Here is a 26,631-nt window from a genome sequence, read left to right as displayed (position 1 = left end):
AATAAGCCGATCTTGTTCCAGCCTCGGGGGCTTTCTTTTTCCTGGTCCTCCTTCCTGGCAAATTTCTTCTCCAGACCTGCCTCAGACCAGTCTGGCACCTTATACTTGTAGCTCCAGTGTCTCATCTCAGAGGATGTCGTCTGTCCTCTTCAAAGTCCTCGAGTAGCCCTGCAGGTCCTATTATTGCCAAGAGCACTCTGAGATTATTTCCATATTGTTTCTCTTAATAGGAAGGAAACTACTAGAAAGCAGGGATTTTGTCAATACTGTTTACCGCTGTACCCCTTCAGCACCTAAAACTACCTTGCACCGGGATGAATGAATGAATGAATGAACAAATACCTGCGGGCTGTCTCCTTGGGCGTACTCTGGCTTAGAAATAGAAATCAGTTTGTTGGGCGAAAGCACATTAACAGCTGTTTTAATCTGCCCGCTGAGGCCTTGGCCCCCTTTGAATCTCTGGGGTAGATAATCTTCAAATCCCTCTGGGCCAGGGCGTGGAAAAACCTAAACCCGAAGAGCGTCCCTCCTGTCGGCGGCGGAACTGCGGCTGCGCGCAGCCGGGGGAGGGGCGTGGCCAACCCCGCTCGGGAAGCTCGCCCAGAGCCGGCGAGAGGACGCTGGAGGGCGCGCCAGACGCCGCGGCGTGGCCTGGTGGAGGCGAGCCGGCCATGGAGGACGAGCAGAGCTTCTCAGACATCTGCGGGGGCCGCCTGGCCCTGCAGCGGCGCTACTACTCCCCGTCCTGCCGGGAGTTCTGTCTCAGCTGCCCTCGGATCTCGTTCCGCTCGCTCACCGCAGTCACCTGCACCGTGTGGCTGGCGGCCTACGGACTCTTCACGCTTTGCGAGGTAAGGCCGGCCGGCCCCTTCCCGCGGGCCGGAGTCGGAGGCTCGGCTTTAGAAGGGTCTTGGGTTGAGCCCAGACCTCTCGCCGGACCCTCCTCCAGTCGCAGGGCTGGAGGGAGGGAACGGGAGGGTTCTGGGGACGCCATTCCGCTGCTGGACAGCTCTCCTCCTTAGGTTTAGTGACGTTTGTGCTCCTGTACTTTATCCCGCTCACGGGCCGCTGCTCTGCTCCCTGGTTCCACCCAGCATACAGATGGAGCTCGTCCTTGCACGACAGTCCAAAACATTAACTTCCCCGTGCTCTCTGTAGTCCACGCGCATGGTCATTCAGGTCCAAGAGTTCAAGAGAACTAAATGGATCGTCATCATCCATCACTTCCACTCCTCAGAGGAATCACTGCTAACAGTACCTTAAAGTCTTCTAGAAACTGCCTGTGCCGCCACAGTAATGTCTTTGCCTCCGTGTGTCTTTGCCTCCGCAGTTCACACAAGCAAGTTAAGAGTTTGATATAGTTCTTCCTAATCTCCTTTTCAAGGCAGCCTAACTCCTCCTCCTCCCGATCCCTTCCCCAAACTTAAATTGTGAAATTTTGGACATGGGTGGTTTCTATGCTCAGTTCTAGACTCATTCCCTTTTTCTGGGCCTCAATGTTCACGTCTCCAAAATGCAATTAATATCTGCCACGCCACTTTCACAGCATTGTGAGGGTCACATGTAGTGGCTTTGTGACAGCCCTCAAATAAAAGGAATCATCCTTATTGTTTTCTTCAGTAATTTAGTTTCGTATGTAGTGCCCTAAATTGAATGTATTATCCCAGGAGTGACCTAACTAGAGCTAAGTACAGCAAGGCTATTTATTTCTATAGTTTGGGTATTGTTTCCCATACTGCATCCATTAATTTGTACCAAATTGCATTGAAAAGCTTGTTTGTAAGTCACTCGAATTGGTTAAGTTGCCAGGACCGTCCTTCCCCTTCCGTAAAAAGATTTAATATATAATATAGCTGAACTTCAATACGAGCTTGAGCTCTGACCATGTAGTCATGTGAGGAAGAGGGAACAGGTATTTTTATTAAATGCCCACCAAGTGCCTGCTGCTTTACTAAATGCCTTGTTTCAACCTTAGAAGAAAATCAAGACTCAGAGTAATAACTTATCCGAAGTGATAAAGCTAGTAAATGGCATACCTGGGTTTCAAACCCAGGGCTGACTCTGAAACCATTTCTTCTCACTACACTATGATGTCTCCTCCTTGGGGAGGGCTTACTTAGGCAAAATTTTTAAATAGGGGAAGTTTGTTATTGTGCCAGCTCCCTTTTGTATGCATTTCTCCCATCCTGGTATATCCCACTTACCCCATCAAATGTCCAGGCTCCGTAACTTCAGCTTCCTTTAAACTCCACTGCAACACTTCTTAAGGGCCCTGTGCACCAAAATTTCTTTTCTTTCCTCCTATTCAAAACTATTAGAGTAATGAATCTCAGCTAGAATGAGAAGTCTGATGAAGAAATTCCTTAAAACATGTGGCTTAACTTCAACCCAAACGAATACTGAATTGTTAGAATTTCAGAAAGAAAAATGAAGTATAAAAAATTGTAGGTAGTGGAGTTCCCATCGTGGCGCAGTGGAAACAGATCCAACTAGGAATCATGAGGTTGCAGGTTCAGTCCCTGGCTCACTCAGTGGGTTAAGGATCTGATGTTGCCGTGAGCTGTGGTGTAGGTCGCAGATGAAGCTCAGATCTGGTGTTGCTGTGGCTGTGGTGTAGGCTGGCAGCTGTAGCTCCGATTAGACCCCTGGCCTGGGAACCTCCATATGCCGCGGATGCAGCCCTAAAGTGCAAAAAAAAAAAAAATGTAGGTAGTAATGAAGTTTGGGGCAAGGATTACTTTCTAGAAATGCTAATATGGGTCAAATCCCCTAAGTATATCATGTTCTTCATCCCTTCTTTCCTCCCAGTTTTTGAACTCACAGTTCTGTTGGAATTCTAAGTCTTTATTTATTCCTAGAATATCGACCTCCTTCCTTTTCTCAGCTAAGTATATCTGTCAATAACCACTACCTCCTCTGTACCAGCTAAATCCTGCTTCCTTGGACGTCTTCATGGGATCTTCCTGTGTGCTTAAGTCTCTTTCTTGCTTTCGCTCTCTCTCTTTTAATCCAGTCTTAGGCACTTCTAAAAGTATCACTTCTAGTGAATAGTATCACAGTATCCTCCAAAAGTATTTTTTATATATTGATCTTGCCTCTAATAAATCTCTAAGGGCCAGAACCGAATTTTATCATTCTCCACTCTTCCTAATACTTAACTCAGTTCACACTGTGTACAAGACACTACTGTACTAGATGCTAGACTCAGTTAACTAAAAGTGTTTCTGGATCATCAGAGACCCAGCACAAAGATTTCTCCATCTTCCATTTGTTAATCCACAAATGATTATCTAGCACAGAGGTCAGCAAAGTTTTTCTTTAAAAGTCCAAATAGTAAATATTTTAGGCTTTACAGGTCTCTGTCTCATATTCTTCTGTTTCTTTTTCTCTTTTTCTTTCTTTTTATCAACCCCTTAAAAAATGTAAAAAACAGAGTTCCCTGCGTGACTCAGTGTTTAATGAATCCGACTAGGAACCATGAGGTTGCGGGTTCGATCCCTGGCCTCGCTCAGTGGGTTAAGGATCTGGCGTTGCCGTGAGCTGTGGTGTAGGTGGCAGATGTGGCTTGGATCCCGCGTTGCTATGGCTCTGGAGTAGACTGGCGGCTACAGCTCCAATTCAACCCCTAGCCTAGGAACTTCCATATGCCACGGGTGCAGCCCTGGAAAAAGACAAAAAATGTAAAAAACATTCTTAGCTGAAGGTGGACCAGACAAAAACAGATCACAGGTCCAAACAGTTTGCAGACCTCTGATCTGACACTTAACTATGTGTTAACGTAGAAAGAAGTAGAAAGTTACTTTCAAGGAAAACCAGAGCTGGTCAGTAGCTAAAGGGGTAAAAACAGATTTTATTCAGAAACAACTGTAATTGGAGAAAAGAGACCTCAGTATCAAATTGGGCTCCATCCTGAATATAGCAGGGGTCAGTGGGAATTTATAGTCAAGGAGCAGGGTTGGGGGTTCGTGGGTGGAAAATTACTCAAAGAAAACCTCAGGGGCAAAGGGGGCTTCTGGCTAAGCTGATTTGACAGCATTTTTGCTAAAGGCAGTCCAAGGTGATCAGATTCCAAGGTGATCAGATACCAGGGGTGAGAAATTCTCTAAACTCACTTGGCAAGATTCTTGCTACAGCTTGTTGGACCATGCAGGCCCAACAAGTATGGACACCAAGGTCCGATGCTTAGGAGAGCCCGACTAGAGGTAGGTCAGAGAGGGTGTCTTGTCAATAATAAAGTTTTTTTTTGTGTTTGTTTGTTTGTTTTGTCTTTTTGCCATTTCTTGGGCTGCTCCCACAGCATATGGAGGTTCCCAGGCTAGGGGTGGAATCGGAGCTGTAGCTGCTGGCCTACACCAGAGCCACAGCAACGCAGGATCCCAGCCATGTCTGTGACCTACACCACAGCTCATGGCAACGCTGGATCCTTAACCCTACTGAGCAAGGCCAGGGATCGAACCCGCAACTTCATGGTTCCTAGTCGGATTCGTTAACCACTGCTCCTCGCCACGACGGGAACTCTGTCAATAATAAAGTTTAATGAAACACTTCCTGCCCTCTCTTTTGATTCAAGGTCATCATTTCCCCCCGCCCCCCGTGCCATCCTTCTAAATAAGACATTTTTGGAAAAAAAAGAGAAAACAGTGCCACATGAAAGAAACATACCCCAATAGAAACTTTCTACTTAAGAAATGTTAAAAAAGTTTGTAAATGTGTCTTAGACTCAAAGAAAGAAATACCTTTTTGGGCGCCCTTAACACATCAGTTAGTCATTTCACCTGGTCAGTCAGCCACAACCCAAAACAACTAAACTAGCCCTAGATGGTAAGACCTGTATTATTTAACAAAACAAAAAGTCAGGGCTCTGAAGGCATGAGAGACTCAGATGATTTTGTGTTTTCATCGTACTGCTCTTTCACCCTTGATGTCCTCAGCCTAGCTTTCCACACGGTTTGGCAGAGGCCAGGTAGTTCCAGGCACCAAAACCTCAGGATGAAGGGGCCTTCTCTTCTTAGATGTCTTTTGGAGATGGCCTTGGAAGGAGGAGTAGCTGTTGAGCATTATCTGCTACACTGTGCTAAGCATTTTATTATTATTCAGTTGGTGATTTTGCTGTCTGTTTTACCGATGGAGCATGGGAAGCAAAGATCAGAGTCCTTAAGTTACAATTCTGGAAGGAAACTCTCTGGAGAGCGGTGTGATGGTGGGTATTTTGCTGACGGAGGTTCTTTTCCCTAGACCTCTCCATTTGTCAGCTGCGTGTATTTCATCACATGCTTTTATAGCACTACAGAGACCAAATAAAAGCCATTTCCTCTTCCTCCTTGCATGTTCCTCCTATCTGTTCAACTCAGGATAGGACGAAGGCTTTTTCCCACCGCCTAAAGTTGACTTATTAAACCGCAGAGATTTATGGGGAGGACCACTGGGTAATCTTACCGCCCGTGTCTGGCTCTCTCTTCAGAACAGCATGATCCTCTCTGCTGCCATCTTCATCACCCTCTTAGGCCTGCTCGGGTACCTCCATTTTGTGAAGATTGATCAGGAGACTCTGTTAATCATTGATTCCCTTGGCATCCAGATGACCTCATCCTATGCCTCAGGCAAAGAAAGCACCACCTTCATTGAGATGGGCAAGGTGAAGGATGTGGTCATTAATGAGGCTATTTACATGGTAAGTATTTAAGCAGTAACTTTTTTTTAAGGGCCTCAGCTGTGGCATGTGGACGCTCCCAGGCCAGGGGTTGAATCCGAGCCGCAGCTGCGGCAACCCTGGATCCTTTAACTCACTGCACCGGGCTGGGGATCGAGCCTGCACCTGCTCAGTGACCCAAGCCACTGCAGTTGGATCCTTAAGCCACTACGCCATAGTAGGAACTCCCTTAAGTGGCAAATATTATTGGCCTCTCTGGAGGAGGGAGCCCACGGGGTGTGTCTGGATCTACACTGTCTTCATTCCGAAAGTTACTGGTGTCACAGAACTAAACTTGAGAGTTCTCCATTCTGGTTATTTGTAGTGTTTTATTTCTGGATGACCTGTCTATAGACCATAAAAGTGAAATTTGCATTGAAAATACATGTCCTTTATTTTTTTGCTTTTTAGGGCCGCACCTACAGCATATGAAGGTTCCTAGGCTAGGGGTCAAATCAGAGCTACAGCTGCCAGCCTATGCCACAGCAACGCAGGATCTGAGCCACATCTTTGACCCACACCACAGCTCACGGCAACACCAGAGCAGGCCAGGGATCAAACCCGCAACCTCATGGTTACTAGTCGGATCCATTAATTACTGAGCCACAGTGGGAACTCCTGTCCTTTATTTTTAAAGAGATGCAGCAGGTTTTCATGGATAGATGGCAAGTCAACTTTATTTTCTAGCCCAGCTTCAAAAAAACCTCTGGTTTGTTGTTGTTGTGTCTTTTTTCATTTAAAAAACGAGAATATGCTTCTCCCTCACTTCAAAGCTATCAAGTGGTCTCTCATTTATGAACAAGTTTTGCGCCTTCCCTTGAAGCAAAGAAAACTTGAGCTTGACTTAGAACTCTGCTCTTTGGTTTATTTTCTTACAGCAGAAAGTGATTTACTACCTCTGCATCTTATTGAAGGATCCAGTGGACCCACAGGGGATATCCCAAGTAGTACCTCTCTTCCAGGTGAGCACAGAACACTTAAGTTTCTTTCCCAAAGACAATCCTCTCCCTCCCCCACCTCGATGTAGATCCACTGCTCCTTCTGTTCAGGAGTAATCTTATGTTGTCAGGAATATCTGAGGATACCTGAGGGCTGTTTTTACTGAGAAATAGGATTTTAGTTACTTCAGAAGTTCCTGGAGGAGTTCCCGTCGTGGCGCAGTGGTTAATGAATTTGACTAAGAACCATGAGGTTGCAGTTCGATCCCTGGCCTTGCTCAGTGGGTTAAGGATCTGGTGTTGCCGTGATCTGTGGTGTAGGTTGCAGACAAGGCTCGGATCCCGAGTTGCTATGGCTCTGGTATAGGCCAGTGGCTACAGCTCTGATTCGACCCCTAGCCTGGGAACCTCCTTATGCCGCAGAAGCGGCCCTAGAAAAGGCAAAAAGACAAAAAAAAAAACAAAACAAAAAAAAACAAAGTTCCCTTCTGAGGCAAATAAAGGCTTTCAGAAATGTTATAAATGTATACAAATTTTAGAGATAAAAATAAACCTAAAGCAACTTCTGCCTATAATTCATCATTCAGGATTTCCCACTGTGGCACAGCAGAAACGAATCCGACTAGTATCCATGAGGATGAGGGTCCAATCCTCAGCTTCGCTCAATGGGTTAAGGATCCAGCATTGCCTTGAGCTGTGTAGGTCAGACAGGGCCCCAATCCTGCGTTGCTGTGGCTGTGGTGTAGGCCAGTACTGTAGCTCTGATTCAACCCCTGGCCTGGGAACCACCATATGCCGCCAGTGCGGCCCTAAAAAGCCAAAAAAAAAAAAAAAAAAAAAATCGTCATTCAGCCACTTTGTCTCTGTCAGTCAGGCAGTATGTGATTTTACAGAGATGCTACTGATCTACACCTACTGTTCTACACTGTTTGGTGTGTTCCTTTTCAAATCTGCGTATTCTCATGCAGCCACAGAGGCCATTATACTGATTATTTTAAATAATTGTATCATATCAAATATCAGTTTATTTAGTCACTCTTTTGTTCACTTTTGAAATCATGTCCAGGTTTTTTCTTACAAAAAAAAAAAAAACACTTATACAAACATGATTATAATATTTTATAGATATATAAAATATTTATGTATGCAGTAAACTGTCTCTCCACCTTTCTTTTTTCACAAAGGATTTAAGGCAGCTAAGCTAAAAGCCTTTTGCATTATAGTTCAAAATTATTTTACTAAAGCTTATGAAGTTTCAAAGATTTTTGACAGTGTTTGAGAGTTGGCTCCAGAGACTGGACACCTTTACCGTATTTTGGGAATTTGTACTTGCTTTTCTATAGTCTTGACTAACAGTGGGTTTAGCTATTTTTTAGTTTAGTGTGTAGGTAAAGGAATTTAGAGTTATTAAATTTGTATCCTTTTTTTTTTTTTTTTTAAGGGCCGCAGGTGAGGTATATCCAAGTTCCAGGCTAGGGGTCAAATCGGAGCCGCAGCTGCCAGCCTACACCACAGCCACAGCAACGCCAGATGCAAGCTCACCACAATGTTGGATCCTTAACCCACTGAGTGGGGCCAGGGATCAAACCCACATCTTCTTGGATGCTAGTTGGGTTCTTTTCTGCTGAGCCACAATAGGAACTCCTGTATTTCTAACTCTGTCAGTGCAAAGAGACTTTTCATATTTCCTTGTATTATCTATATTTTCTTGTTTTAAACTGTCCATCTCCTCTATTAGTCAAGTAGAATCTAGATACTGATTATGTGTTGTAACGATTCACATGTTTGGGGTAGCAAACTTTTATTAAATTTGCTTTCCATGTATTTTTTTCCCATTCTGTGGTTTTTAATTTGTATTACATTTTATTATGTAAAATAATTTTTGATATTTACTTTTCTCTTTTTTTTTTTTTTGGTCGCACTCGTGGCATGTGAAATTTCCTGGGCCAGGGATTGAACCTGTGCCACAGCAGTGATAGCACTGGATCCTTAACCCACTGCACCACAAGGGAACTCCTCAATAGTTACATATTAAACTGCCCTTCTTGACTCTGAGAACTGTTTCGCTTCCTGTGAGGGTCATCCTTGTTATTCCTCTTGCTTGCTCTTAGATGGAGATCATGAAATTTAGACAGATTTAAAACTGTTGGAGTTCCCTTCGGGGTGCAGCAGCAACAAATCCGACTAGGAACCATGAGGTCAAGGGTTTGATGCCTGGCCTCGCTCAGTGGGTTAAGGATCCGGCATTGCCATGAGCTGTGGTCTAGGTCGCAAATGTGGCTCGGATCCCCCATTGCTGAGGCTGTGGTGTAGACCAGCAGCTGTAGCTCCAGTTCGACCCGTAGCCTGGGAACCTCCATATGCCATGGGTGCGGCCCTAAAAAAATAGTTTAAAAAGTAAATAAAACTGTTGAGCTCCTGCTCTGCAGTTCACAGGCTGGGCTGTGGGCCTACAAAGGGACTCCTCCCAGCGAGGTGCTGTGAGGCCTGAACTTCTGCCTCTGAGGCCACACCCGTGCCGTTTGGACCCCCTTGTCGTGGGTGAGAGACTGCAGATGCAGCAGCCCTGAGCACTCTGACGTTCATCCTGACTCTGCACTTCTCCCCCTTGGAATTCAGAGTGCCAAGCCCCGGCTGGACTGCTTGATTGAAGTATACAGGAGCTGCCAGGAGATCTTGGCACACCAGAAATCCACGTCAACCAGCCCGTGAGTCCCAGCATTCGTGATCAGTATTATCTCCCAGGGGAGGTGACTCCTCAGCCACAGCGACTGGTTTATTTTCCGGATTCTAAACCATCAAGTGGATGCAGGCCCAGTAACCAGTCTGGATGCGGCGGATCCCAGAGCCATAGAGCAGCTGACTGGAAATCTAACTTATTTTCCGTGCGATGCAGCGGAAAATATTTATGTATGTTTTAGGGTTTCCCCTGTCAGGTTTTGTGTACTTTACCAACTGAGGGGAGACCTCGAAACCATACGTCAGAAGTAACACTGACAAAGAGCACTTTGTGAAATTCCTGAGCACATTCAAGTTTACTTTTTGTTGCAATTTGTGGAGCAAGAAAATGGGAAATCGATTATCAGATCTCTTGAGAAAGGTAATTTCCAATTGCACTGTACCCCTGTATAAAAGTTGAGAGGGAGGGAAAAAAAAGCCCTTCAGGTACTGGTTGGTAGGAGGAAATGTCCTACAAAAGATGAGCCTCTGCCCATCTAGCGCCCATACAGGGTTAGCTTATGATGATTCTCTTAATAAGCAGATCTCTTTCCAAAACATACAAGGAATTGCTTGGTTCAGGCAGCTGCTTTTTATTGACAGACTTGATCATGGCATTTCAGTCATGGGGGTTAAGCACATTAATACTCTCGTTACTCAGCATTGTCTATGGTTTCAAAAACTTCTTTTGCCAAGAGGGATGAGACAAAAAGCCAGACAGAAATTTGACTCTGGTTTCCAGATATGTTAAAGGCCAGACTACAGAAGCCTCTGTTTACATGGCAGTTTCTTCTGTGTAAAATTAACGAATTAGGGCAGGATTCCTGAAGGGCTGGGAAGAAGATGGGGCGGGGGAATAGCTGGATCCCCAAATTCAGTATGAACACAGCTCCAGTCTTGCTTACTTTTTCTTTGGGATTTTTTTAAAAATTCCTGGGTAGGTGATAATATTCTTATTTACTTTAGAGCCACTCAAGATCTTACAAAACTAGAGCTGTAATTTCTGCCTTTTATACCAGCCCTGGAAGGGTTATTCAGGAGCCTGCGGGGACATGGGACATGTCACCTGTTGAGGTAGAAATGTCTCAGCTAAATCCCAAATCCTGGGGGAAGGGCAGGAACAGAAATGGGAGACAGCTATAAAATTGCCAGCCTGGCAAAGTCAAGTTTGTTTAAAAGAGGCCGACACTCTGATGTGCTGCTTTTTTCGTCATGCCTGTTGATGTAAAGAGTGAGAGAGCAGAAGCTTACAGCCACTAAGGTGTTCCAGTAAACCAGTTCCAGCCTTGCAGTTCTTGCAGTGTGCAACACACACACACTTTGTTGGGGTTAAAGGCCTGGTTCTTGGATGCTACTGCTAAATCCATATCGTTTGTTCAGCCTTTATTGACAAATGGTAAGACTGCCTTAGAACTATGAAATAAAACGCAGTTTCTCCAGTGTTGGAAAATCAGAGTATGAATGAACTCTTTCGTTTTGTTTTTCCTGTTAGGGGAGGGTGGAGACAGGTCACCTCTGCAATCAACAGAAGGCCTCACTCAGGGAAGAGGGGATATTCGTATCAGCAGGGGGCCTGACACTCTTAGGCCAAGGCAGGTAACACAGACGAGTGCTCTGTCCTCACACTGGTTCCCAGCGCGGGTTCGCTGGAAATCCAGAGGGAGCAAATCCAGGCCCACGAGCCTGGAGGGATCTTCTGTTCCTGACTCATCTTGGGTGGCCTCACAGAGCAGCAAAAAGCAGAGCGCATCTGCTGGTCTTTCAAAGAGCAGGGACAACCACTTTGTCCTACAGTAGTAAGCACAGCCTCCACCGAGCCCCATGCAGTCGTTAAGATGAGACAGGGAGCGGTTCCATTGGACCTACCCCCTGCCGTGCTTGCTTGTACCCAATTGTGCTGACAGTCCAGGGTGAGGGAGAAGAGCTTTGGTCTCAGCCCAGCTTGCGCCTTGTCTTGCAGAGGTCGGTGCAGCTGTCCCCAAAGGGCCCCACCGCCGCCTCCTCATCTGCGGTAGGGGAAGGAGGGCCCTGAGGCTACTTCTCCTCCAGCCCTGCCGACGCCTTCCCCACGTGGGAAACGAAGTCCAGTCTTAGTGAGTTCTAGGCTCTTGTCAGAGTGGGGGCATTAGAAATTTTAGTCCTCTCCTGTTGAGGGATGCCGGGAAAACTTCAAGTATCCATCCCCACATAAGGACCATATCTGGCTAAGAAAGAGTGGTCTCCCTGAGTGTATCAGTGCAAAAACCTGACCTAGAGCACTGATGCCCTCAGTAACCGGTAGCGGTGGGCCATCTCTCTCTGTGTCTAGAATCAGGCAGCATCCAGGGCTCAGTATCCTTGAGGGGAAAAAAGAGTGCTTTTTCTACTGGGTCTGGATTTGTAAAGGTTGGCCCTGAAACGTTATAAGGCACCTAGAGTAAAAGGCTCCATGGACACTGATATACACACTTCACAGAACAAACGGGCGAGGGTGGGGAGGGCTGTGAGACCCATCACAGTAGCATCGCACCCCAGGATGCATCTCTCTCATCCCAGAGGCAGCAGGTGGGGGTGGGGAAAGGGGCAGGAGAAACAGTCACAGCAACGTCGGCCCCTTGGCAGCGCGGGGAACAGAAGCGAAGAAGTGCCGCGCATCCAGTTCCCAAGGCTGGCAGGCAGCCGGCGGGTTAGTGGGTGGGCTCACAGCTGTGGAGCAGTGGTTCATGTAGCTGGCCACGATGAAGGTCACCTCTGCAATCTAAGGAGACAGCACACGAAGGACTTGAACTAGCCTTGGCCCGAACCCAGCTTTCTCACTCACTAGCTGTTGTGCTGGGTATATACCCTGCGTGGGCTTTAGTTTCTCTTAAAATACCCACTCAGGAGAAAACATCCTAAAGGGGTCATTACTGTGAGGTTTGGCAGCCTAGTGAAATGGGCGCCTGGGAGTCCCGGGATGCACAGGAACCCGAGGACAGGAGGACCAGTGTTCCATGCTGGTTGTCTCCAAGCCAGGGCAGGGGGCCTGCCTGGAGGACGGGATCTGTATATCCTCTGCTTTGGCAGGGAAGGTATTGAAAGGAGGGAAGGGGTTTGAGCATTAAAACAACAGGCTTTCAGTTACTCAGAAGGGAGTCAGAGACTACAAATCAGAACTTTGGTTTCAGAGTCTCTGGAATTTTTTTTTTTTTTTTTTTTTGGGCCAATCAACATTTCCTGAACTGAGTAGGAACAAGGCCCTTAAAGCCAGCGGGTCTTTGGACCTTCTTCAAGACCCCGGGGAAGGGGGAGCATGTGTCGATGGTCCCACTTGTGACTAGTGTCGGGATAATAAAACCCAAGGTAAGCCAAGAGCACCTTGAGGAAGCTGCCCTGGACCTGGACCTGCTGTAAGAGGAGCAAGAGGGCGCCTGACTCAGGCCTGCCTTGTGCCGAGACGGACAGAACAGAAGGTAACAGGCGTGTAGGAGGCGCTGGACCAGAATGAGTTCCCTCCCCCGCCAGCCCCTTCACCTGCCAGCTCAGCAGTGACTCCTGAGACGCCACATGCCTGAACTTCAGAGGCCCAATGACAGACAACGCCAAAGCTTTATCTGGGGCAGGGCCCTTCTAGAGAACTGTCCTAATCCCAGTTTCCTGTCTTGGCTCCAAGCTCCCCCCCCACCTCAGACCAGATCAGACCCACCTTGGGAGCAGCCATTCGGAAGATCAGCTTCTCAATGTGGCTTCTTCCAGAGCCCTGGTCTGGAATGGATCTAATCACAAGCATGAAGTCATCCCGGTAGCCGCCAAAAGTCATCACCGAAGCATAGGGATAAGTCACGTGCACTTGCTGTGGGGAAAGAGCCAGTTTGTTCTGGGGAAACTTTCCACGTGCCTCCCGAGCTAGGAGCCAGCAGGCCCGGTCTCTTTCAGACCAGGCAGGGAGAACTCTGAAGTGGCCACACTTTGAAGAGCCACACCTTAAATGTCTACAAGCTGTGAGGACACCAGCACTTGGGCGGTGGGGGCAAGAGCAACAGTCACTTAGCCAGGCCTTTGAGTCCAGAGAGGAGAGGCAAAGGTACTATTTGGGGGTCTGGGAGCCAGCCCCCACCCTCCCGTACCATCGTGTTGTGGTCCAGGATGCTGACACCATCCTCGTTCACAGCAATCCACACTGGAGCATTCTCCTTGGAAGACAGCTCTGCAGGCTGGGGAAATAGAAAATGCCATCAGACAGAGCCACCGCTAGAGATTCAGAACCATGAGAGCTTTCTGAAAGAGAAGGCACATCCAGGGATCTGCTAGGCTGTGATGCCCATCTTTTTCCTCCTTTTGGAAAACACAGAATATGGTATTTTTACAGCATGCCAGAGTAAAGGGGCTGCCCGTGGCGGGAGGCATCTGGCTTGGGGCTCTGGCCACCTACTAACTACCCCGAGTGGGCAGAGTACCACTTCCTTGCCGTACCTCTAGCCCATCCTGCCACAGTATAACAACACACTACACTTTGTTCCTGCTGCAGGACCAAGGCCAGCCCTGGCTGCTCTGTCAGGGGCGTGGAGAACCGGCTGTTTTCTTCTGGCTCTCAGAGACTGACCGCTTCCCACCTACAGTCTCTCCCAGTGCAGGTGCACCTGCTTCCACCAATTTCCTAGGGACTGTGAAAAAAAATTAGGAAAATAATGCAACCTTAGGGCTTTAGGCCCTGCCAGGGAGAAAAGTGACTATCCGGTGGACAATTCCTAGAATGACTCATTTTCACTGCTTGGGCTGCAGTCGGCAATCTAGATTTCCTGGCCAAATGGCTGATGGGAGAGATAGACCTGTTCCTTTTTTCAGGAGCTTTTCCCAACCTCCCAGACTAAGTGGGTCCCCATGTTATATGCCTAACACCCCTGGACTTTCCTTTCATGGCACTTGTGACATCCTGCAAAAACATTATAAATATATTCAGAGAGAGAGAATGTGTGATTATTTGATTGACGTGCACACCCCCCACCAGGTGGGAAGCTCCATGAAGCCAAGGACTCTGTTTCCTTTGCTCACCTCCTGTAACCTCAAACAACCAGCACAATCCTTGACACACAGTAGGGGCTCAACAGTTCTTTGTCAAAAGAACGAGTGAACGTCCACCGTCTCATCTGTACCCACCGTGAACAGGATCATGGTCCAGCTTCAAGGACAGGATACTGGGGTGCACAAAGTTCATGCACCCCAGATACCCAGTGAAGAAAAGTTCCAACTGAAATTACTCTTGGCCACCTGGCCTTCACACAGGAGAAACAAACAGTTGCCTGAGTAGTTAGATCTCCCTGTGGCCACGCCAGGCCTGCAGAGATGTATCTGTTTAGATTATACATTAGTCTATCTTTCAAACTTCTTTTAAAATAAAAGCATTCTTGAAAGGGACATCATATCAAGTCTGAAACCTGTTGAAACTTAGTTGATCCTGTCTTTTCAGGGCTAGGATTGGGAAAGAAGTGAATAAAAGAAAGTTAATCCTGGCTCCAAAGCAATGAATCACACACAACTGCTGTGGACCAGAGAAGTCTAGAGTAGGCAAGAAATGGGTGGCGAGACAGCGACCCCTGGTGGTTGCTAGTATGCAGGGCGGGTGCCACAGACAACCAGCTCAAAGGTGACAGCAGCTCCAGGAGAAACCCAGGGAATTCCCAAAAGGGTGGAAACCACTCCTTCCACTGGAGGTCACTCACACTTACCTGAGCAGCAAAGAGCTTAGCACCAAAGAAGGGCCATTTCCGGGCCACTGTCAGGTAGATGCGGACGCATTCAGAAGAGGAGCAGCCTTGCAGGGCTGCCCACTTTGTGGTCAGCTGATCTGCCAGGTGCCTGGTTTGAACAGATGGAGAGAAATGTCATGTTTTTGTCACAGCTCTGACTTTTCCCCAGGTCTGCAGCCCACGCCTCCCCACAAGACCTTGCAGCCTACCTCAGCTGTTCAGGGGGGGCCCCGTGTCTGTAGCGCCTTGGGTAGAACCTATCTAGGACCTGCTGTAGAAGATGCTGAGCCTTGGCAGGGGGTGTGACCCCAGGGCCTGGCAGGACGGGCCTCTCCAAGTCCCCATACTCTACCTGTGGCAGAAGCACATGGAGGGTCAAGTCAGGAATCTGGACATGAATGGGGTGGGGAAGGTGAAATAAACCATTTTTTCATTCCTTTATTGGTGAGGTGTGAATGGATGTGAAAAACACTTCTTGTGAACAGACAGCCCTTTTAGCTCAAGCTTCCCGAACACTAGAGAAACCACCTTAGGGTCTTAGAATGTCAGACACTGTCCAAATTAACTTTCGTCTTGCAGTTGAGGTTAAGTGCCCTATCCTAAAACATGGTTAATTAGCAGCAGACAAAGGAAAACAATGTAGAAATTCTGGCTTCCAATCCAAAAGTATGGGATACAGGATGGAAAATGCTACAGATACAGCAGAGTGTTCCAAACACTGGCGTCAGACAGTTGCCATTTACCAGCTTTGTAACCCTGATCAGGTTAACCTCTGTGAGCTTCAATTTCCTCATCTATTAGGGGATGAGAATTAAATAGAGCAGTGCTTAGAAAAAGTTTAGCATAGGACCCTCTATAATGTATTCAGGAGTTCCCGTCGTGGCGCAGTGGTTAACGAATCCGACTAGGAACCATGAGGTTGCGGGTTCGGTCCCTGCCCTTGCTCAGTGGGTTAACGATCCGGCTTTGCCATGAGCTGTGGTGTAGGTTGCAGACGAGGCTCAGATCCCGAGTTGCTGTGGCTCTGGCGTAGGCCGGTGGCTACAGCTCCGATTGGACCCCTAGCCTGGGAACCCCCATATGCGGCGGGAGCGGCCCTAGAAATCACAGAAAGACAAAAAAAAAGAAAAAATCAACTATTATTATTTCCCCTTCCTCTTGAGCATGTAGATCCAGACTCGTGTGTATGTGTGTGTGCATGCGCGTGCACGTCTTTTTAGTACTGCACCTACGGCACAATGGGAACTCCCAGAATCTTTCTTATAGAAACCATAACGATATCCCAGGTAACTTCAGCAAGACGGCCTTCTAAAGGGAATGGGAAGAAGAGGAAAAGTCTGAATGTGTTTCTTTTCCTAGTTCGCATCACAGTGTTTGACAGATTAAGTACACATTTTACCACATACACCATGGGACACACGTTACCTAAGAATCATACTGAGTACAACTCTGTAAGGGCAGGCAGGATGTATTTTTTCTTTCAGTATACAAAAAAGGGAACTAAAGCATAGACAAGTAAAGTGACTTGGCTAAGATCTCATGGCAGGAAGGTGGCTTTGATTCAAACCTAGGCCCCGGGATTCCGCGCCCAGAGTTCTGCATGTAGCCTGTATCTGCTGTGAGGCGCTCTGCTGGGTGAGGGGTCCGTGAGGCCACCTCTCTGGCACCTCAGGATCCGCAGAATCTCCTCTTCCCGCCTGTGTGATACATTCCATCTGGGGGTCCAAGACGGCCTCCTGACCCTCCTGATACCCAATCAGAACCTTACCTGGGCCATCAGGGCAGCCATCTCCAGAGCCAGTTCCTTGTTGACAGGAAACCTCCCCGCCACTATCTCTCCGCTAGCCTGGGAGGCCAGCAGCAGCCGCTCTCGCTCTGTCTCCCCTTTGACTTGACTCCGAAAGTACAGCCTACAGGGGAGAGAAGGAGGAGCCAGCACTTAGCTGGGGTCCCAGTGGACGAGGCTGTCTCTGCATCTGTTTACCCTGATTTCCAAAGAAAGAAACTCTTCTTTTTACACCATTTGTGAGCCTATGTTCCACTGTCTCCAGAAAAATTTAACCAAGTATAACCAGAGGAGATAACAGGGCTATCAGATGTCACAGCAACAGTAGCTGTTCACTTTTTTTTTTTTTTTTTTAACTGAAGCCCATATTTCATTAGGATTTTCTTTTATTTTGCCTGATATTCTTTTTCTGTTCTGGAATGCCATCTGGGATCCCACAAGACATTTAGTCTCAGACTTTCCTTGGTTTTTTTTGTCTTTTTAGGGCCACACTTGTGGCCTGTGGAAGTTCCCAGGCTAGGGGTTCAATCAGAGCTGAAGCTGCCAGCCTATGGCACAGCAACGCCAGACACTTAACCCACTGAGCAACGCCAGGGATTGAACCCACATTCTCATAGATACTAGTCGGATTGGTTAGCCGCTGGGCAACCATGGGAACTCCTAGTTGTTAACTCTGAATTCACCATCAGACTTACTGGATTTAATGAGGGGAATCTGGTACCTAGCATCATAGCTTATTAGGGAACTGGATGAGTTAAGATTCCAAGAGAATTTATTTGCCTGGAGACATATCTGGGATGGAATTTTCTTACTCAAATTGATATAAATCAGGGTATCTCCTGTATTTCCTGGAACTGGTATAGGAGCGATTTATTCTTTAGCCTTAAAAATCTAGTGCTCAGACAAAATCTCATTCTCCTCATGTAACGCATTTGGTCTGTTTGGTGGGGCAGGTGTGTGTGCACATGTGTGCACATGGACATGTGATGTGTGAGTATGCAGACCTAGTTCAGGGACTGAAAGCCTGAGCTTCCCATGGCCTCACAGAGACCAGCAGAGCCAGCCTGGGCCCCAGCTGATGACCACCACGCATTGTTGTACGTGTGGGCTCCCTGCCTATGCAGGCCGGGCCTCCAGTTGGGGAATTGAAGACTGCACCCCAGTGGCAGCCATCCTGCTTGGTCCCCCGCCTCCAGGGGTGCTCAGGACCTGTTCTTATATATCAGCTTCACGACACGTGAGCCACCCTCAGACTTTCCAGAGTGCAGCTCCTTCAGGGCTTGCTCCCACTTGGAGATGGCATCGCAGATCTGGAAGAGGCAAAGAGAAAAGTCAGAAAAGCTCCCGATTTGGGGAATAAATAAGTCAGGGCAGAGCAGGGGGCAGAGCTGGCTGACTGCCCTCCTTCAGGAGGCTGACCTGCCGGCCTCATGCTCCCAGGACTCAGGGCGCCTGCCACTCCTGCACAGACACAGGTGCAGCTCTGGGCATGGCGTGAGCAGCAAACCTCAGAACGCTGCCCCCGCTGCCTTGACATCTGAGGGGGCCTCCCGGAGGCTAGACAGGCCCCAGTCAAAAACCACAACCTCTTGTCACTGGCTCCACTTCCCTTCCACTGACTCCATTCTCTTCAGCAAGTATACCAGGGGGCCTACTCTGTGACAGAACCTTACAGATGCCTGGGCATTTAGAAGGAAGGTCCATGGCGCAGTTTTTCCAAGCAACAGTAAAAGAGGGTAGAAGCCTTTGCCCTGTTACCATAAAAAAAGGAGATGCTGGAGCCCAAACACTCATCCTCATTCCCATAAACACCCAGCATGCCCCACGGCTCTGACCTCAGACCCTAGGACAATACAGGGCTCGAATCTCACTCTAGGGCCTTTACTCACACAAGTACCATAAGGATCTACCTCTTTAAAGTACAGTTGGACTTGGAGTTCCCGCAGTGGCTCAGTGGTTAACAAATCCATGAGGTGCAGGTTCAATCCCCGGCCTCACTCAGTGGGTTAAGGATCCGGCGTTGCTGTGAGCTGTGGTGTAGGTCACAGATGCAGCTCGGATCCCGTGTTGCTGTGGCTGTGGTGTAGGCTGGCAGCTGTAGCTCTGATTTGACCCCTAGCCTGGGAACCTCCATATGCCGTGGGTGCGGCTCTAAAAAGACCAAAATAATGATAATAATAAAAAAAGTACGGTTGGACCTGTAAGCGCAGCACAGGCCCTGGGAGACGGGGTAAGAAGGAGGTGCCAGTGTGCAGCCCCACCTCCCCTGGTGCAGGCAGCGCTGGCCATCTAAGCGTGTATGTACGAAACTGGCAGCAGGCTGTGCGTGGGCGGGGCTGCTGCTGCGGGGGGCCTCCCTGTCCTTCCTACACTGATCTGAGAAGCGGTGTTTCCCCTGAAGCTGGACAGCCCCTCCAGGGAGCAAGGGATGTAGAGATCTCTTTGGCACCAAGGGCACAGCACCTTTTCTCTGCCTGATGGGACACACTGCAGGATGGCCCAGAAACGCTGGCCTGGGGAACGCCTCGGGCTCAGCCCTGAACTGGCTGGGGCTGGTCAGGCACCCAGCAGGGGGGGGGCTTCCTCCCGACACAGAATCCTGACCCCTCAAGCTGGCTCCGGAGGGGCTCAGCTGGCTTACGGGGGAGGCCATCACCTTGACGCTCCCCTGCAGGCAGTGTTCCAGGTCCCGGCCGGAAGGGTCATCTGTGAAGAGGGCAAAGCCGGAGTGGGACGACGTCCTCATGCCCGCCTCCTGGTTCAGCCGCTGGAGGAACTCATCCACTGTGGACGAGCCGTCAAAACCCACCACCTGCCGGGAGAGGGAACGTCCTGAGTGGGGCTCGGGGGGGGGGGCAGTGGGGAGTCCAGGAGGTGGGAAGGCTTGGCTGAAAGAAGCAAAGGGAACGCAAAGGCCAAGGGACAGTGAGCACAGCGGCCTCATCACCTGGTATGTCCCGTTGGCGAAGTGCACGGGGATGCTGAAGGGCAAGGAGTGGTGGAAAGGGTTCCTCAGCAGGATGGACACCACCTCCATGCGTGACGGCCTGGCCTCCCGCTCCCCGGTCTGCAGCGTCCGCTCCACGGCCCGCTGGCAGTAAGTGGCGTACTGGCCAGTTTCATTTCTAAAAAGACAGGCAAAGGAAGAAGAGAACACCAGGGAATGTGCCTGTTCTTGCCACCTCGACACTCTGGCTCCCTACCTCACGGTCACCTGCAGGACCAAACCTGTAGCCGGGCAGGCTGTGATAAGAGCCCCAAAGACTGTCTGAGCGTTTGTCACTCGGGACCTATTTGCTGCAGGTGGCTGGCAAGGACATTTTCTCTAAAGGCCAGAAAACATGGTAACAGCGAAGGAAAATCTAGGGATGATTTGGAGGCGCCACAGCTTCACATGAGAGCCCCCGCAAAGCATCCATGCACAAGTGGACTGGTGTGCAGAGGAGCCCAGGCGTGCCCAGGTCTCCACACGCTCATCTGTGTACACGGTGGTGGGCAAAGTCTCCCTGTGCAGAGCTCAGAGGGCAGGGGCGAGCTGATCCATCCTAGTCTCTCCTGTGTCCCCTCCGTCTCGCTGGTCGGTGGTGCCGGAGTGGCAGAGGGAATGACGCTGACTCACCTGGGGTCTGCATGGCGTTGGAGCTGCTGTTTGACGTACCAGAGGAAGTGGTGCTGAGGCAGGAAAAGCGGGGCGCACAGAGCCAGGAGCTGCCAGCACTGCCAGCGGAGGAGAAGGCAGGGTGGGGTGAGTGCTGGGTCTGCAGCATCACTGCCATCCCAGTCCCTCCAAACCACAGCCCCCAACCTTCTGCGGGCACCAGGATGGCCAACTTGTCCAGAACCGCCATCCCACAATCTGTGCGCAGATTCAGGAGGGGCACAGAGAGGGCAAAGGGCCGCAGGCAGCTTTTTTGTTGTCGTTTTAAGGGCTGCACTTGCAGCATATGGAGGTTCCCAGGCCAGGGGTCTAATTAGAGCTGTAGCCACCAGCCTGCACCACAGCCACGCCAGAACTGAGCCGTGTCTGCGACCTACACCACAGCTCACGGCAACGCCGGATCCTCAACCCACTGAGTAAGGCCAGGGATTGAACTCGCCACCTCATGGTTCCTAATCAGATTCGTTTCTGCCGCACCACAGTGGGAATTCCTCCAGGCAGCTTTGAGCACTGAGGCTGCCCAATGGCTGCCAGGCTCAGGGAATACCTTCCGTCTTTCCCACCCCTGGGTAGCCCTGACCAGTGGGCTGTTCCACCCCAGGGGTGCCCACCTGCACAAGGGAGTACTTCTGTGGCGGGCGGCAGCTAGTCTGCTTCATGAGCTGGCAGTAGATCTCGCTCTGCAGCTCAGGGTGAACCAGGCAGACCTGCAGTGCTGTCTGTGCCAGGGACACATGGTAGTCCACTGAGGCGGCCTCCACGGGCACGTTGATGAACAGCTGGCAGGACTGCAGGGAAAAGGCGGTGGGCATGGGTAGCCCAAGAGTCCCTTGATTATCACCCCCTGTGATGGGCAGAGGCTGGACCATCCCCCTGGGGCAGTTCACTGCAGACAGCCCCTTCTAGGAGGGGGCATTGTTACTGCTCAAGAGCATCTACGCTTGCTGAGAAAGCTACTTTGGGACAGAATCCTTCCTTCATTATTTGTTACTCGTTTTTTCTTTTTAGGGCCACACCTGTGGAGGTTCCCGGGCTAGGGGTCAAATTGGAGCTGCAGCTGCCAGCCTACAGCACAACCACAGCAATGCCAGATCTGAGCCATGCCTAAGACCTACACCACAGTTCACGGCAATGCCAGATCCTTAGCCTGCTAAGTGAGGCCAAGGATCAAACCCAAGTCCTGATAGATACTAGTTGGGTCTGTTACCACTGAACTACAGTGGGAACTCCTGTTTTTAGGGTGTTTTTTTTTTTTTTTTGGTTACTTGCAGTATGTGGAATCTCCCGCCAGGGATCGAACCTGAGCACAGCAGCTACCTGAGCCACTGCAGTGATAACACTGGATCCTTAACCAGCTGTGCCACAAGGGAGGTCTAAATCTTTCCTTCTTTAAATGTTTCCATTACGTAAGCAAGACATATTCATTTGTTTTTTAAGACAGAATATTCAGAGGGGAACAAAGAGCATTCTAAAATAGGTCAGACTCTCTCAGATCCACAAGGAACATAAACCTGCCCTTTCCTGCTGTTCACTATTGGGGGGGGGGTGCTCCTCATGTCACTGGCGCTTCCCTAGGGCTTATGAATGAAGGCCCGGAGCTTCCAGCCTCATGGCCACAAAGGAAGCGGTGGGAACCCTGAGGGGCTGTCTTTCCCTTCATATCCCTCCATGAATGATCAGATCCCTCCATGAACTAGCCCCTAACTGCACGAGCCTCCTCCACCCCAGCATCACCATGGTGAGCAGAAATGCTCCAGGAAGAACCGGGCAAAGGTGAGGGCGCCGCTGCCAGCCCGTGGGCTGGGCTTTGCTCCCACTTTACCTTGAAGAGCTTGAGAGCCTCCGTCTGCAGGGCCTCGGAGGGCAGCGTGGTGAGGGAGGTGTACAGGCCGTCTTTGCTGTAGCACAGCATGGGGTGCCTCCAGAGAGGGGAGTCTGCGCAGAGCACCAGAGCGCAGCAGCAGTTACCACCCAGGAGGGAACTCGCCTCCCGCCCCACCCCCACTTTGATCTGGGGGAAGACGGGGGTTCACTGTCTGGACACTCGGGCTGTGCTGGGTGTGTATCCATAGGATGTAGGGTGTAGGCTGTGCCGTTGTGCCCTGCATTCATTCAGCACACCTGCAGTGTGGCTTACAGATAGGTGGCCACTGCTCTGCTTATGGGGCTGCAGTAGTGGTGAGTGTGCAAGGTGTGGGCACCTGAGCGCAAGTGTGTGTGCACAGGGATGGTCCCCTCCCTGCAGCATCAGGTCTGGATAGAGGAGCGTATATCAGCCTGGAATAAACAAGCCCTGGAGCAGCAGTAAAGCAGTGTGTGTGGTGGGAGACCTCAGATCTTCAGGGTCTTGAGGATCAGTAGCAAAATAAAGACCCCAAATGCCCCAGGCTTGGGATAGCCTGATCTCAATTTAGGCTTCGTTTATTAAGAAACTCTAACTATAGACTAACCAGCCACCTTCTTTCCTCAACCCTCTGCCTGGCCAGCAAAGTTGCAGTGAACAAAGCAAAACATTGACCCACATCACTGGAAAGCCTGCTCCCCACACAACTCCTCCAGAGGCAGAGTGGTCTCCTCAGTATCCTCACCAGAAACGGGGTTCCTGGAGCTTGGGATGGGAAGGCCCTTCTGTGGCTTAGATGGTTTGAAAAGAGCTTTAGGGTACAACAGTGCTTTCCTTGGGTCCTTGACCAACAATTACCCAGCCACCAGCCTCCCTCCCAGCAGTGAGGGCTCCCTTTGGCTTACCTGGGTCTCCCTCACCATCCATCAGCTTTCCAATGAGCTGCTCATAAGCCGTGCCCACCTTTGCACTGCTGCCACCTGCAGCCACTGTGAGGTGGTAAAGCCATGTATCCTGGAAGAGGATGGAAAGCCATCTGATGGGGAAGGGCTGGGGAAGAGGGGAGGCAACAAGAGCACACCAGACCAGCTTGGAGGCAAGAGCCCCAAGGGAGCTTCTCTGAAGGGGTCAAGCCCAGGGTCAGGTTCAGCCTGTTTGGTTGGCACAGGTCAAAGTCACCAGTCTCTCAGAGGAAAGACTGTGGTCCTTCTAGCTCATGGCCCCGCTGAAGAGATGCTGGTCACTGGGAATGAATTCAATACAAGGAATATTCCAATAAGGAAATACTCCTAGTTGCCAAAATGTCCAGGAGGGCAATAAATGTGAATCTGGGGAAACTCGGGAAGAGAAAGGAAAAATGAGAATCAGAGGTCCAAGCTTGGCCAAGGAGGGAGGCCCAGCCCCGTCTCTCACCTTTTCATGCTTGGTGCCAATGAGGAGGTAGGTGGGGCTGTGCTCTGGGGGATGGATCACCAGGGTGCAGTGGGAGGAACGCAACCGCCCGGTTCCTCCGGCCTCATAGTCCTCGTCTGAGTCACAGGATCGATCTACTTCCTCTATGCACGCGTCCCGCACAGGCAGCCGGCCCAGGGTCGCTGTGGATGTGAGCCTTCTGTGAATGGGGGTCCAGTGGGGAACAGAGGAGTCTGCTTTCCCTGAACCCTCGGGCCTCGCAGGGCTGGGAACTTGGATGTGGGTGGATGTCAGGATGGGGAGGGGAAATCCCTGGCTGAGGCGGGCTTGGGGGAGCACAGGTTGACCCCAAGCAGAATCCATGGGCCATGCACACTGGGCACACACTCTAGAGGCATCTGGCCAGCCGGCTTGGGGCTGTTGTGGGATTGGATGAGAAGAGGGTAAAACTGGGGCCTTCCATCAGGACATGGAACCACAGGGATTGGGAAGCTGCCAGGAGGCTGGTACCTTGTCCTCATGGCTTCGATAGTAGTAGAAGGTTCTTCCGATAAGAGCACACCAGACCAGCTTGGAATGCCCATGCTTGACCTGTAAGCCAGAAATGAACCGGCATTATGAAATCCAGGGCTGGCAAAGAGAAGCCACATGGAGACTAATCTCAAAACCTCTGGTCCAAGAGCTCCCACTGTGGAGCACCAGGATGCAGGTTCAATCCCCAGCCTGGCAGAGTGGGTTAAGGATCTGGCATTGCTGCAACTGCGGCTTAGGTCTTGGAACTGATCCCTGGCCTGGGAGCTCCATATTGCCACAGGGTGGCCAAAATGAAAACAAAAAACAAACAAACAAAAAAACCCCCCAGCCCTGGTCCAACTCAGATCTTTAGGTCAATCCCAGGCCAAACTCAGATGCCACCCAGGCTCCCTACTAATGGAACTAGCTGTTTCACAGGGCGCATCCGTGGTATGTACTACAGGACACCTCATGGGTCCTCATGTGACCTGCCATTAAAAGATCAATCAGGGAGTTCCCGTCGTGGCGCAGTGGTTAACGAATCTGACTAGGAACCATGAGGTTGCGGGTTCGGTCCCTGCCCTTGCTCAGCGGGTTAACGATCCGGCTTTGCCGTGAGCTGTGGTGTAGGTTACAGACGCGGCTCGGATCTCGCGTTGCTGTGGCTCTGGCGTAGGCCGGTGGCTACAGCTCCGATTAGACCCCTAGCCTGGGAACCTCCATATGCCACGGGAGCAGCCCAAGAAATAGCTACAAAAAGACAAAAATAAATAAATAAATAATAATTAAAAAAAAAAAAAGAGATCAATCAGGCCAACCAGATGCTCATCCCGGGAACATGACCACAAGAAGAACTGGCTCGTCAGCAGAGGCTGGAGTCGGGAGGGAAGGGCCATAGCCGGCTAAAGCCTTCAGGCAAGTGTAACCACCTCTCATGAGCACAGGAAATGGCCATGAACATGGGCTGAACGGGGAGGTAGAGGCAGAGGGAGAGCCCACAGCACTGAGCTTGCTCACGCATCATTCCTGACAGCGTCCTGGCCCAGTTAACGTGCTTCCTCATTAACCTCCCAAGAATGGGATTAACAGGTGCTTCTCCACTCCTCACAACCAGAAGGCCCCCAACGAAAATGTCTTTAAGGGCAGCCTGAGATGACATGTCTTTGGCCACACCTGCCTTGCGGAGATGAGTTTCCCACTAGTCATATGAGGCGTGGTGGGTACCAGACCGGGGGCGGGGGGGCACCTCCTAATGACTTCAAAATGGGTCTAAGATATGCATTTCCCTCCTCTGTCTTGAGAAAAGCTCTTGTTCTAACAACCCCGATCCCTATTTTTCTAGAGAGTCATTCACCCTCACTTTTTTTTTTTTTTGTCTTTTCTAGGGCCGCTCCCATGGCATATGGAGGTTCCCAGGCTAGGGGTCCAATCAGAGTCGTAGCCACCGGCCTATGCCAGAGCCACAGCAACTCGGGATCTGAGCAGCGTCTGCAATCTACACCACAGCTCACGGCAACGCTAGATCCTTAACCCACTGAGCAAGGCCAGGGATCGAACCCGCAACCTCATGGTTCCTAGTCAGATTCGTTAACCACTGCACCACGACGGGAACTCCATTCACCCTCACCTTGTGTGGTTCAGACCACAGCCAATCAGTGTGGGGAACTTCTTAGAGAAAGGAGCCGTGTGTTGGGAGGGGCCCCACCACCCCCTGGCACTCACTCCTGGCCCCCTTGACTCTCAGGAGGTCCCCATTCCCCATCCGCTGACCCCGCCCCTTGTACCTTGGTCAGCCAGCCCTTCACAGTGGGCTTGGTGCCACCCTGTGGCAGGGCTGGAGGCCCAATGGTCTGGACCTTCAGCAGGCTCTGCAGGACTCGGATCCACTCCTCCAGCAGGCTGGGTGAATCAGCCGTCAGGTAATAGGTTTTCTTCTCAGAGATGAGCTGGGGAAGGAGGCGGGGGTTGAGGGCCGAGGAGACAGAAGGGTGGAATAAGAGGGACCTGGCTCTGAGGTGGCACAGATCTCTGACCCATCAGTCCTTCCTTCCTTCTTTCCAGCCTGATACTCTCTCCCTCCTCTCCTCCTCCTCATCTTTTTCTCTGACCTTCTCTCCACCTTGCACATTCTGCCTCCTTTCCTTTCCCTATACCTACAAAGGAGGATGGCATTTGGCCCCATCTGGGTATCCAGTGGAGCCATATTCAAACCCAACACCTCTTCTATGTACAATATCAGCTGCTAGGAACATGCGCACCTGGAATGTCTGTGCACCCTCTCCTCGGACAATTCGGCAACGGGAGTTCAGTTCCACTTGACCTTGAGGTTTCCGGATGACGTCACTCTGCAGAGAAAGGAATGGGGAGG

At 50.2% G+C, this 26,631-nt stretch overlaps 3 protein-coding genes across 5 annotated transcripts in view; 1 reads left to right on the top strand and 2 right to left on the bottom strand.

Annotated features, from left to right (window-relative positions):
* On the top strand, window positions 569-10,798 carry PIGH (phosphatidylinositol glycan anchor biosynthesis class H). Of its 3 annotated transcripts, none has more exons than XM_001928658.5 (4): window positions 569-851; window positions 5,462-5,671; window positions 6,568-6,651; window positions 9,247-10,798. In XM_001928658.5, the coding sequence occupies exons 1-4, from the start codon at window positions 672-674 to the stop codon at window positions 9,337-9,339; spliced, it is 567 nt and encodes a 188-aa protein (XP_001928693.1). In that variant the 5' UTR covers window positions 569-671; the 3' UTR covers window positions 9,340-10,798. The 3 variants fall into 3 exon arrangements, with proteins under 3 accessions (XP_001928693.1, XP_005656402.1, XP_005656403.1); XM_005656345.3 differs by having other exon boundaries at window positions 9,057-10,795; XM_005656346.3 differs by lacking the exon at window positions 9,247-10,798 and adding an exon at window positions 8,069-8,121.
* Window positions 9,923-22,434, bottom strand: LOC100152619 (pleckstrin homology domain-containing family H member 1). Its single transcript, XM_021099393.1, has 12 exons — window positions 22,317-22,434; window positions 21,106-21,282; window positions 20,456-20,553; window positions 19,784-19,961; window positions 19,493-19,648; window positions 18,046-18,146; window positions 16,819-16,960; window positions 15,260-15,402; window positions 15,030-15,159; window positions 13,431-13,517; window positions 13,010-13,156; window positions 9,923-12,082 (listed from the first exon to the last, which is right to left on the bottom strand). Exons 1-12 carry the CDS (start codon window positions 22,404-22,406, stop codon window positions 11,921-11,923), a joined length of 1,611 nt encoding a protein of 536 aa, XP_020955052.1. The 5' UTR covers window positions 22,407-22,434; the 3' UTR covers window positions 9,923-11,920.
* Window positions 23,746-26,631, bottom strand: part of LOC106508372 (pleckstrin homology domain-containing family H member 1-like) — a 45,487-nt gene continuing 42,601 nt past the window's right edge. The window contains 4 exon segments of the mRNA XM_021099392.1: window positions 23,746-23,932; window positions 24,261-24,341; window positions 26,048-26,209; window positions 26,522-26,608. Coding sequence (XP_020955051.1) covers window positions 23,894-23,932; window positions 24,261-24,341; window positions 26,048-26,209; window positions 26,522-26,608 — 369 coding nt within the window. The 3' untranslated portion in view covers window positions 23,746-23,893.

The sequence above is a fragment of the Sus scrofa genome, chromosome 7 (genome assembly GCF_000003025.6).
Source record: "Sus scrofa isolate TJ Tabasco breed Duroc chromosome 7, Sscrofa11.1, whole genome shotgun sequence".
Lineage (NCBI taxonomy): Eukaryota > Metazoa > Chordata > Mammalia > Artiodactyla > Suidae > Sus > Sus scrofa.
Note: the sequence above shows the minus strand (reverse complement) of the source record. Positions and strands in the feature narration are given on the sequence as shown.

Excerpts from the sequence above, each read along its gene's own strand:
- PIGH (XM_005656345.3), top strand. The coding sequence starts at position 672 with ATGGAGGACGAGCAGAGCTTCTCAGACATCTGCGGGGGCCGCCTGGCC. Across the intron at positions 5,672-6,567 it reads TTAATGAGGCTATTTACATG|CAGAAAGTGATTTACTACCT; the intron begins GTAAGTATTTAA and ends ATTTTCTTACAG. Across the intron at positions 6,652-9,056 it reads AAGTAGTACCTCTCTTCCAG|TTCACAGGCTGGGCTGTGGG; the intron begins GTGAGCACAGAA and ends CCTGCTCTGCAG.
- LOC100152619 (XM_021099393.1), bottom strand. The coding sequence starts at position 22,406 with ATGCTGTGCTACAGCAAAGACGGCCTGTACACCTCCCTCACCACGCTG. Across the intron at positions 15,160-15,259 it reads GCCCCCCCTGAACAGCTGAG|GCACCTGGCAGATCAGCTGA; the intron begins GTAGGCTGCAAG and ends TGTTCAAACCAG. Across the intron at positions 12,083-13,009 it reads TCCGAATGGCTGCTCCCAAG|ATTGCAGAGGTGACCTTCAT; the intron begins GTGGGTCTGATC and ends CTGTCTCCTTAG.